Source organism: Ctenopharyngodon idella, chromosome 14 (assembly GCF_019924925.1).
Source record: "Ctenopharyngodon idella isolate HZGC_01 chromosome 14, HZGC01, whole genome shotgun sequence".
Lineage (NCBI taxonomy): Eukaryota > Metazoa > Chordata > Actinopteri > Cypriniformes > Xenocyprididae > Ctenopharyngodon > Ctenopharyngodon idella.
This window is the reverse complement of record NC_067233.1, coordinates 30813174-30825920: the sequence shown is the minus strand read 5'-3', so window position 1 is coordinate 30825920 and position 12747 is coordinate 30813174. Positions and strand designations below refer to the sequence as shown.

The 12747-nt window shown below is 44.5% G+C and overlaps 1 protein-coding gene across 1 annotated transcript in view; it reads left to right on the top strand.

The window, feature by feature from the left end:
* Positions 1-12747, top strand: part of msnb (moesin b) — a 62045-nt gene that overhangs the window by 15953 nt on the left and 33345 nt on the right. The window contains exons 3-4 of the mRNA XM_051860362.1: positions 760-843; positions 951-1046. Coding sequence (XP_051716322.1) covers positions 760-843; positions 951-1046 — 180 coding nt within the window. The remainder of the gene's footprint in view (positions 1-759; positions 844-950; positions 1047-12747) is intronic.

Genomic DNA, 12747 nt, shown 5'->3' with positions numbered 1-12747 from the left:
CTGGCGGGCAAACTCTTTCTTTGTCTCCATTTATGACCTAATTTGCATGGTTTGCGAAGTGTCCGATCTGAGTACATTTTCTTCAAAGTACCATTAAAAATAGAAGAATGCATTTTACAGTCATGTGACATACATTTTCAATTAGAGCATAACGAAAGCTTTACAATGAGACCAAACTTGTCAGATGGCAAAGACATAAAAGGTGAGATACAGTTTATACTTGAGTTTTATCGTTTAGAAGAAAACTAATACAACTACAGTCATAGCTAAGCTTATATACTAGGGATAAATACATGCACCTTTAAATACAGCGACGGGTACATATTGGCACAGTCATATTTGGAGGATAAATGTACATTCACAATCTCCATGCGTGTTTGTGAGTGTCTGTATGTGTGTGTGTATTGGGGTTGTGGCCAGTGTCTGTGACCATATCACCTTTAGTCCCACCAGGGTGACTCTTTGAAGTCTCTGGAGCTGGTGAGACTATGTTCTGTTTTTCTTTACTGGGGTAACAAAGGTGCCAATGGGGCAATTGGTCCCGGACTTGCCGGAGCCGATTCGTGATTTACATGCACAGTTCAGGAAGCTAAAAGCATTCTGAAATGTCCAAAGTTGATTGACTAGCCAGATCTATCCAGACGCTACACCGGTATATCGCAACACCCAGAGTTCAAATGAAGTTAACCTTATGACGGGTCCTTTTACAATGCTTTTAACAATGGCATATATTATTGTACATGTATTTGCTCTTTTCAGATAAACGTACGAGTCACTACAATGGATGCTGAGCTGGAGTTTGCCATTCAGCCCAGTACAACTGGTAAACAACTTTTTGACCAAGTATGTATTTCACATGGAATTTATACAAAATTCAATAAATGCAACATCAACATATAGACCATAAAGAGTGAACAATTAGTGACATCATTACATTTGTCCTTTTGAAGGTTGTGAAAACTATTGGACTCCGAGAGATCTGGTACTTTGGACTGCAGTATCAGGACAGCAAGGGCTTCTCTACATGGCTGAAACTCAATAAGCGGGTTAATCTTGATCATACTTGCATATTTGACCATTTTTTTGCCATAAGCTATCTGTCTTGTAAACAGGGCTCTGAACCGTTTCAAGAAACAAACTAAATTTTATCAAGAATATAAACAAAAAATATTATTTTCTATCTATCTATATTATTATCTTTTAACCAGTTAACAGTATTATTTTTTCCACTTTGTTCGACATCTATACCTGCATATGACGTTAGTGCATTCAATGTGAAATGCCCACTTTCATTTGAGGTGTATTTGCCGACCACCACGTGCTGACTAGGACAATCACATTGTGACATCAATCAAATGGGTTAACCCTAACCCTAACCCATAATTATGTACATCGTAGAATATATGTGACCCACTCTATCATTAGGCTCATTTAAATGTGAACAGAAGCTGCATTTTTTTGACCAAGGTACCGCAGGTGCTTTACACTAACTGTGCAAACTGCAAAAACATTTTTTTTTTTTTTATTGCTTGAGTGAAATACAAAAAATGCCTCATTAGACAAAAGTCTCCATCTTCAGATGAAAATGCTTATTAGTCTTAGTCACATTTTTGTCATTTTTGTCTTTCATAATTTTAGTCTAGTTTTAGCCGACGAAAAGTCATGCATTTTTGTCAGCTTTTCGTCATTACCTTTAGTCAAACTGCAGTTACCAACATTAATTTTGGTAGCTATTTTATATGTAGTCTTTAGACAAAAATAGTGCTGTGCTGTCCGCTAATTTATAAGGTAAGATCACACATTAAGGATAGATAAAAGTGGTATTATAATTCAAGAATCAAGTATCAAGTAAAAAACAACAAAATAAATTCTGGTTGTTAAGAAAAAACAGCTTTTATTTGAAAGTTCAAAATTCAAATAAAAGTGTAATGAACACAGAATACAGATGTTCAAAAGCAGTCAGTGCAATAGCTGCTGAACATATATTCCTGAGTCTGACATACCTTTGTCTGCCAGTGAATTCAAGAGGACAGTAATTACAACTGCATTGTTCTGTTAATTCCAGTACAAACATAATGTGATAAATCCATTAAAGGGGTGGTTCAATGCGATTTCACTTTTTTTTTTTTTTTTTTTACTTTAGTTAGTGTGTAATGTTGCTGCTTGAGCATAAACAGTGTCTGCAAAGTTACAGCGCTGAAAGTTTAATGCAAACGGAGATATTGTCTTTTAAAGTTATGGCAGTTTAATGCCTACAAAAACGACCGGTTTGGACTACAACGAGCTTCTTCCCGGGTTTGGTGACATCATAAACCCTGCAAAACACGCCCCCGGGAACACGCAACAAAGTGGGCGAGGCCATGTCGCGCAGCATAATGGAAGCGGAAGAGTTGTGTACACCGGACGCGAGCGATGCGTCGCGTCAAGAGATAATAGAACCCGTTATAATCTGTGATATTTTCTACACTGGATGCGGCGCTGAAGACAGCTTCCAGAATATACACGAGTTCAATGATGGATTTGCACAAAGGCTTTTACTGAAAGATGGAGCAGTTCCCACTTTAAAAGCAGAAGCTGCTGTTTATTGGCTTCAAACTGTAAGTACGTTTTATTGTTTGTACATGTCTTTTAAACATATAGTTCTGTTGCTATTTTTGGTTGCCTCAAGGACGTAAACAAAGACCAACGCGTTTTTGCTTCGCTAGCCAGTTCAAACTAAATTCAAATCCATACTTCTCCAACAAACGCCAACAAACTTCTATGTTCATAGACAAACAGTTGTTCATGCTATAAATTAAACGCTACCTTTACAAAAATGCTACTACTCAATCATGTATTCAGCTACAGTAAAGCTTTAATCAGGATAAAACTGTATATTGAAAGCTAACAAACAGCAGTGACAGCATATCTAAACACTTACAAATACAAAATGAAATACCATTCATAAACGTCCTTTAAAAGCCGCGATTGCAGAGGTTCTACCTGACCCTCTTCATCTGGGTCTGATTCGGGCTCAATTTGATACAGCAATATAGACGCCATTATTTACATTTCCACCTAAAGCGCGTAACAACGAATGGTAAGGGGCGTGGCGTTTCCGGACGGTTCAGCGAATCACGATACACTGGGCCAGCTAACCAATCTAAGTCCATTGCATATTTCGGAGGGAGTGGTATCATAGAAGCAGGAAGTCACACGAGCCGTTCATATGACAGTGGAAACAGGTGTAGAATACAGGTAAAATATATGAAAAATACAGCGTTTTCAAAAAAAACAAAGCATTAAGACATGTTAAACTGTGCCCCCAAAACACAATCAAGCCTAGATAAAAACCACTGAACCACCCCTTTAAGGGTGTATACATTTGGAAGCAAAATAACATTTGAAATCTTAAAAAAAAAAAAAAAAAAAAAAATACAGGCTTACTTTGTGTTTGGACTTATACAAAAGAAGGATTCGTTCCAGTAACTACATTTATGGACAATTTTAGTTTGTTAATCCTTCCTTTAAAAACATCACCCTGTTGTTTATGCAGCCTCCACCACGGTAAGTAAGCTAACTGTTTAGTCTTTTATCCAACTACTTTTCTTAACGTTAGATCAGTGTTACTGGATGTGTCAACATAGGTAAATTCGCTAGCAAGCCATGTTGGCTTAGCCAAGAAGCAATTGTTTTCTTACAAAATACGTTTTAGCCTTCTGTTAACTAAGTTAGCTAACTTGTGTTAGCTAACGTTAATTCAGTTAAATTTAATTCACATGTATTTGTATAGTGCTTTTCACAATAAATGGTTTCAAAGCAGCTTTACAGAACATGCATGACACTGATCTAACGTTAAGAAAAGTACAGTAGTTGGATAAAAGACTTCATTTTATGTTTATGCAGATAAAAGGCTGCATAAACAGCAGAGTGATGTGCCTTCAGATGTCTTTAAAATTTGTTGTATTCTTTCCGCATAATTTATAGCCACAGGGCTTCTCTCCATGTTCTGTGACATTGCTCAATGTTTTCCCTTCAGATAACATATATCAGTTCTTCGTTTCTTTCCAACAGGTGCTGAAGCCATTGTTGCATTGAGCTTGCTAGTTCAAGTTTTGGTAGCCTGGACTACCCGTACCTGTGAAGTCAAATGCGGCGAGATTAGATTATGCAGATGCCCTCAATGACAGGGATGCACATTTTTGAAAGACAGCGTAGGAAGAGATCATGTATTTTGAATGTCCGTTATTCCTCAAATAACATTCTAGAGCTGTTTGTTTCTTTGAATGCTCTGCAATCTACAGAATTTTCTTTGAGCCAGTTCTACAGGAGGAAAAGTCTTTCTGTGTGTTGGCAAGACAGCACTTCAGCGGTGGCCATTCTCCGGCTGTTTTTAACAAACAGCTGTTTTCACAGCTACAGGGAGTGAGTGCCTTCAATGAGCTGCTGATCATTCAGCTGTGAGTGAGCACACTGAACAGGCTGCACTTTTTCCCTGTCAGTGGCGCATCGGCCGGTTCCTCTATGTGCTTCAGCACTAAAAGAAAGCATTTTTCCCTAGAAGAGCTTGCACAGGTCTGAGCTTGCGTCTTTTGAAAGATGACATTCAACCCGTGGGTTTCTGGATGCAGTCGCTTCCTGTCCTCATTGACGGCCATGATCGCTATCTCATAAGCATTTTAAGACAGTATTCGTGAGTGGTTTATGTTTTCACATGAGAACATAACCATGTCGGTACACCGGTCGACTCTTCTTTTTCTGGAAAGCTTGAGTCCCCTCTGCTTTTGGCCAGCCGCCGCTTGTGTGTAAAAGCACAGCCGCAGATCTGCTCGACACTCTATGAGACAGAGGAGATCAGCGAGAGCTTATCCGCCGGGCAAAACTCGGACGGACCTCTCGCTTCTCTGCGTGTCGTGTGCCGTCAAGCTGCCGTACTGCAGCGTGGGTTGTCACATGCTTAACGCTCTTCGCAATGGTCTAGACTCTAGTGCCTCAAATGAGCTGGAGTCCCCCTGCCTATTTTCTGCTGCAGCGCCCTCTCTGGTGGCCACCAGGAGAGGTCTACTTCGGTGAAATAGCTTGGATGACCTGAGGAGTATGGAGGGCTTCTCCTTCGGGGAACCAACCCCCTAGGGCCCCTCCCCCTCTAGCGCATTGCAAGCTGTGCAACTCTAGGATGGATTGCTGGTCCTTCTCATGGGGAACCTAGCGTTTCATTCGGGGCTCCAGCTGAGGACCAGATGTCGATCGCTGCATCGGAGAGAAGGCTGTTATGCTCTGGAAATGAGGATGATGCTGAGGTTCCCATTGTTTTGGTGTGGGCTTTTGCTGACTCAGATTCAGAGTTGACAGCCATGCTTCCCCGGGTCATTCTCGGATGTGCATGGAAAACTTGGCAGTATGGAGCTATATTGGTGCCAAAATATGGAACGTCAGTGGGGCCAAAATCTGCATAAAAGTTTTCCCCCCTCTCACTACCCTCGCCGGTGGGGTGGCTGTGAAAAACATTTCACCTCCACCTGCATCTGAGGCCAAGACACTCTTAAAATCCATGAGGGTAGCTCTGAGCTGGGGTTGAGCTGCGCATGTTGACTAACCATGATCCAAGTCACGGCTCAGGGTCTCGGCCAGACGATGTCCACCTTGGTGGTCCAGAAGTGCCAGAAGTGTGAGAGCTCGTCAAAGTACGCTTTCTCGATGCTCCCATCTCACAAGGTAGCCTTTTCGCTGACACTGTCGAACACTGGGCCCATCACCGCCACCCATCTCAGCCGCTGTTAAGCGGTCAGTGAATCATTACTCTTGAGACGGGTGGCCTGGAGATGGGCGGGGCTGCTCTCCCCCGGAGGAGGGCTGGGTAGAGAATCTTGAAACTGTTCTGCCACTGGCCCCACAGCCAGCAGCACCCAAATTCTCAACTAAAGAGCAGTTCCTCTATCTCTGTGTCCCAAGAGGGCACGGAGAGCAGTGGGAGGTGAAAACCTCACCACTCTCATCCTCCTCTTCCGTCGCCAGCGGGCAGCAGTGGGCGGTTCGAGAGCATGAAAAAGTCTACTCACGCACCCTCTGCCCAACCGTGGAAACAGGTAGTTTTGCACCGCACACTCAGACCCCGCTATGGGCTGCCTCAGTAAGAGAGCCCCCTCGAGCCGGGTCCCTGTGTTTCACCTCGCTGCTCCACTGTCTGTTGGTCCCTTGGTCCCGCTTGCACGGTCTCTGAGAGCCTGGTTAGTGCTCCCCAGTCCATCTCTCTGGCTTTTTCGGACCATCAGACTCAGCTATGCGATTCAGTTCACCCGGCTTTCCCCCAAGTTCAGAGGCATCCTGTTCACTTCAGTGAAAGCTGCCGATGCCCATGTCTTGCAAATGGACATCGCAGTCCTACTGGCGAAGGACGTGATAGAGCTGGTCCCTCCAGCCGATATGAGGTCAGGGTTTTACAGCCCCTACTTCATTGTACCCAAGAAAGGCGGTGGGTTATGACCAATTTTGGACCTGCGAGTTTTGAACCGAGCCTTATACAAGCTACCATTCAAAATGTTGACGCAGAAACACATTTTCAAATCCTTCTCCAAGATTGGTTTGCAGTGACTGACCTAAAGGACGTGCACTTTCATGTCCCACTGAAATTATTTCAGAGGCTCCTGGGGCATATGGCAGCCGCAAAGGTAGTAACACCGCTTGGTTTGCTTCATATGAGACCGCTTCAGCACTGGCTTCATGGCTGAGTCCCGAGATGGGCGTGACAACGCGGCACTCACTGGGTGGAAATCACACCAACCTGTCGCCAAACCTGTCGGACCCCTTGTTTTTGCGGGCAGGAGTAACCCTGGAACAGGTGTCCAGGCATGCTGTGGTATTCACAGATGCCTCTGCCACAGGCTGGGGTGCCACGTACAACAGGCATGCAGTCTCAGGGGTTTGGACAGAACCCCACCTGCAGTGGCACATCAATTGCCTTGAGTTGCAGGCAGTACGTCTTGCACTGTGCCGCCTAAAAAAGCACCTACAGGGCAAAGACATGCTGGTCCGTATGGACAACACTGCCGTCGTTGCGTACATCAACCATCAGGGTGGTCTTTGCTCTTGTCGCATTTTGCAACTCACCCGCCATCTCCTCCTCTGGAGTCGGAAGCATCTGAGGTCGCTTCGTGCCATTCACATTCCTGGCACGCTCAACCGTGTGACCGACGAGCTATCATGAGCTGAGCTCTCAAAAGAATGGAGACTCCATCCCCAGGCAGTCCAGCTAATTTGGCATCGTTTTGGAGATGCACAGGTAGATCTGTATGCCACTCCAGAAACAACCCACTGCCAGTTGTTTTATTCTCTGACCGGTGGAACACTCGGGATGGATACACTGGCACACAGCTGGCCCCGGGGCCTACGCAAATATGCGTTTTCCTCAGTGAGCCTTCTCGCTCAGACACTGTGCAAGGTCAGGGAGGATGAGGAGCAGGTCTTGCTAGTTGTGCCCTATTGGCCCAAACGGACCTGGTTCCCAGAACTGATGCTCTTCGCGACAGCCCCTCCTTGCTCGATTCCTCTGAGGAAGGATCTGCTTTCTCAGAGACGGGGCGCCCTGTGGCACCCGCGCCTAGTCCTCTGGATACTCCATGTCTGGCCCCTGGATGGGACGTGGAGGGTCTAGGTGACTTACCCCAAGAGGTACTTAACACCATCACTTCAGCATGAGCACCGTCTACGAGACAAGCTTATGCTCTGAAGTGGAGCCTATTCGTCGAGTGGTGTTCTTCTGGAGGCTGTCTTCCTCCACCCTTCAAGTCTACGCTGCTGCAATTTCTGCTTATCACAACTCATAGGAGGCAAGTTGGTTGGGAAGCACGACCTGGTTGTCAGGTTCCTTAGGGGGCGAGATGGTTAAATCCTCCTCGACCTACCTCCATACCCTCTTGGGACCTCACTCCAGTGCTCAGAGCACTTCAGATTGTACCATTAAAGATTCTAACCATGATGACTTTGCTTCTGGTTACATTGGCCTCTATCAAGAGTGTAGGGGACCTGTAGGCTTTTTCGGTCGACAAATCGTGCCTAGAGTTCGGGCCTGGCACTGCCCATGTGGTACCATGTGGTACACCTGCCCACTCAAGCTGCGAGCTCACTCTACTAGAAATGTGGCATCCTCCTGGGCGCTGGCATGTGGCGCCTTGCTGACAGATATTTGTAGAGCTGTGGGCTGGGCGACACCTAACACGTTCGCTAGATTCTATAGCCTTCGTGTCGAGCCGGTCTCCTCCTGTGTTCTCACCTCAACCGGTCAGAGACACAGAGAGGCCCCGGCTTAGTGTAAGCTTGCTGCGCTAATACATGCACTTTATTCTCCAGAGAGTCCCTACAAGGCAGACCCTGTTGAGTCCTCCAATCACCCTTCGGTAGCCGGACGTGGCAGAGCGTCTGGCGCCAGGCCTATGTCTGATGTATTCTTGAGAAGTTCTAGGCTGGGTGCTCATATGTGTGACCCTGAGGGGATCCCATATGTGTAATGTCCACGGTAAGCTCCTGGACGGAAGCTCTGTGTCTTCCCCTTGGCAGAGCCCCTCTGCTTTCTCTGCCATGTTACATCGTCCCAATTCGGGTGAGAGCCACTCAGATGAAGTACGTTGTGTTACTCCACTGGACTTCTTGCAGGATGTGGCCTAAGCAGCGTTCCTTTCCTTCAAAAGGGTACGCTTTCCCAGTGTTATCAAAGTTCACTGAGTGGGCAGTGTTCTTTTCTTTGTGTAAGCTCTGTCCCATCTACGAGTGGGCCCAGCTGTCTTACGCAAGGCATTGGAAGGCAGCAGAACCTGTGGCGCTTGGGTAGGGATCCCAATTCGTCAGTCATCCGACGTGACGTTGAGTGACCGACTGAAAGGGAATGTCTCGGTTACGTATGTAACCCTCGTTCCCTGAAGGAGGGAACGGAGATGGGTCGTCAACTTTGGCTTGGCTCCTCAGCGAAAACCTGATATGCGCTTGCACCTGCTGCTCATTTATACCCGTGCTGCGAGGCAGAGCAGCTGAATACAATAATCGCATGCCAATGTGCATTGGCTTGTTTTAGTTACACTCAAAGTATATTGGTCTCTCTAGCGAGATCCCAATTCATCGGTCATCTGACGTGAAGTATCTTTTCATTCCTTCTGTCTCGTCTTGTTAACAAAGAAATGGCATAATTTCATCATAAATGATGATAAAAACTATTATCATTTAGTTTTGCTTGTCAATGTCTCGTCTTGGTCAGAGAAAAAAAAAATGGTTGTTAATGCTGTACATGTGTGGAGGGAGAGCCTGGTGTGACCATGACATTTACAGTGTTATCAAGTACATTCTCCAATTACTCTGAATCCACTTCACAAAAGGTGCACTCATTACAGTCCAAGTTAAATTTGTGTCTGAGAAACTCATTACAAGGCTAAATGTCATTAATAATTTTAAACTTAACCGCTTTAGCCTTCGGGACAAGAGGAAAAGAGAGATCTTGATCTGATTAGAGCCACGTTCTCTTTAGAGAAATAAAAAATGTATGTCTTTCTAAGTTGCAAAGGAAAAGCCTGTGCATTCAAAGAAAAAAAAAATATTATTAATATAACTGTCTTCCAAAATGTTAAGATTACAAATGATTAAATTAATTAGTCTTGGTATCACAGTTAAATAAGACAATGCATCTTTAACCAATTGAACAATACCCAGAGGAAAGGCTTGTAACAAAGAAAAAAATAATCTTTGAGTACAAGTGATGTTGTACTTTCCAGAAAAATCATCATGACAAATTCCCTTTTCCATCCATCATGTGGACAATAGACCAAACATTTTTATCCAACCAATCATGAAAAAAAAAAAAAAACAGATTTTCTATTAATGAGGATACACCTATTATTCCACAAAGAACAACTATGTGTCACATTATGTGTTAATGGAAGCTCACGAAGATGAGGATAAACAGGAAACAGGATCTTTAATGACGAAACTCTTTACAAACACTATAACAGACACATACATCGACAAAATCGGACAAAGACTGAGGGAGAACACAAGGTATAAATACACAGGGCAAACTAGATAACTAATGAGACGACAGGTGAACTAAATGACTAATCAGACAGATGGGAGAAAACTAGGTCATGGGAATGAACCAAAAACACAATGAATGAGGGAGACATAGACTAGAAATGTAACATTTCGCCCCCTTCCAGGAAATCGCGTCCTCGTGCTGTAGGAGAGTCCAGCTGGGTGGGGGTTCAGGAGGAGGGCATGGAGTAAAATAAAATAAAACAGAGTCTGGGGAACAAGAAACTGTCCGTGGTGGTGTGGAAGGTGGAAGGAGCCAGAGAGGAGCCAGGAGCAGGAGAAGCCAGGTGCTGTTCCAGAGACCAGCCAGGACGAGGCCCCAGGGTGAACTCGAAGGTGGGAGGAGCCTTGGTTGAGTTGACTTGGTGGAAGACGACACCCTGGGGATGACCAACAGAGATGCAGCCAAAGATGGAGCCGATGAGCCCACGCGTAGCCGATGCATCCGAAGTGGAAGCGCAGAGGGCAGAGGCTAAGCCAGTGGGACCAAGGATGGAGGCGGAGCTGGGGGGAAGGCGGAGCCAGACGGAGCCGAAGGCGCAGACAGGTCGATGGCTGACCAAGGTGGAGCCACAAGGATAAAGGAGCCCGAAGAAGCCGTATGACCGATGGATTCCAGTGGAGCCGAGGGAGGGAGGAGCCAAGGCAGATCCGAATTGTCTACAGGCTGTGGTGGAGCAGGGGGCACAGAGGCTGGAGACGGAGACGGGATCTTCTGTGCTGGACGGAGATGATAGCCTGAAGACATTAGGCAGCTCTACATGGCATGTAGGAGATGTAGAGGGGCTGAAGGACATCAGCGGAGATGGGGCTGAGGAACTGGCTGACTGAGGAGGTGGGAGAGGGAGGCTGGAAGGGAATTCTGGAGATTCTAGGGATGTTGGAGAATTAGAAGGCGCTGGAGATACCGGGGGACTAGGAAAAACCTCTCCACAAAAATCAATAAGGTCCTCTTCAAAAATGTCCTTTAGCTCCTCGTAATAGTTGCCAGAGAACAAACGAATCTCATCCATCACGATGATTGGAGTTGTGGGCGGGGCTTTCCTCCCAGCCCTCGAGCTCCACGAGCACTCCCCTCATCGACAAATAATGTTACTGGCTCGCACACCTGGTCAGACTTTTGCGAAGAAGCGGGCTCCGGGGTGATGTTACCATCCGACCATGTCCTCGGTCCTGGCTCATCCATCACTGCGGGCATGCCTCCTCGGTCTGCGGTGGGCTCATGAAACATCTCCGCTTGTTCACTCGCCGGTGGTGGTTGACTGGTCTCTGGCGGCACTGGAGTCCGAGCGGGGCTGGTGAGTTCTTTCTCGGGGGAGCAGATGGTGAACGCTTACACGTTGCTCACCAGCACCCACTCAACGAACTCGACGAAAGATCCCCGAGGACCCACACCAGGCAGGCGAGCTTTTGTGCGTTTGTTCAAACTGGCCAGGTAAAATGCGCACAGGGAACGATCGGGAAAGTCTGTAAGGCACACAGGTGTGGGCCTCAAGGCTTTTCTACATACATTGACGAGATCAGACAAAGACTGAGGGAGAATAGGGGCAAATTAGATAACTAATGAGATGACAGTTGAACTAAATGACTAATCAGACAGATGGGAGAAAACTAGGTCATGGGAATGAACCAAAAACACAATGAAGGAGGGAGACACCGACTAGACATGTAACACTATGTGGGGAATATTGTGCTTGTATAACATTTTCCAGTATACTAATATCTAACTATGAAAGGACGATAATTTGCATTTTTATTTTAATGGCTCAAAATCACACCTCAACAGGAAATTGATGCCTTTAATATATTAAAATATTTTAGAAGAAAAACTAAACCAAACAGAATGCTCATTCCTGAGGAAAGTCTGGAGCCACTTCAGTTTAAGAGTGTTCATTGAATTAATTTGTTCTTGGTTTAATATTAAAAGCAGAGAAATAGTTATTTCAGAATTCATTTATTTTAAATTAATAAATTTAATGTACCTTGCATTTGCACCTACATTACGCCTTAGCCTACTTCTTAGGCTCACCATCGGTTTTATTTAGTTGTCCAGCTATCAAAATTTGTGTGGCACAGTTGTCTGACACACTGCAGTACGGAGTGGATGCATTTACATTGTGGTTCAGAGTGTGGTGTTTCATTCTTAAATGAATCATTTGAGTGAAAGATTCAGTAACCTGTTATCATCGTTTTGAACAAAACAGTCGAATGGACGATTTAATGACTCATTCATTAGCACAATGACTTGCCATCTCCTACTGGTGGTCATAATCAAAGTATTGTTTTATTTTGTCATTTATTCATATTTCTATATTCAACATGTGAAGATTAATCTCAAAACATGCATTTGTAATTGCTGAGCAGCATTAAACTGTGTACAGTAAATACATCCAAAAGCCACTTTAGATGCAACTTCTGTGCCACCTCTGCAGTGCAAAGATGCATTTTGTTGATATTGATTTCATTTGAAGAATTGAATGTACCCTTCCCTGGATACATTATTATATTCTTATTATTATTCTTCTTCTTATTATTATTATTATTATTGTTTATTTTTTCAATATATGGTATTTCAAATTAAAATAAATAAATAAATAAATCTATACAAATATAAAAAAAATAAATAAAAATAAATATATAAATAAATAAATTGAGAATCTCTGAAAGTGAGAATCTAATCTCAGTGAGTCAGTGTTC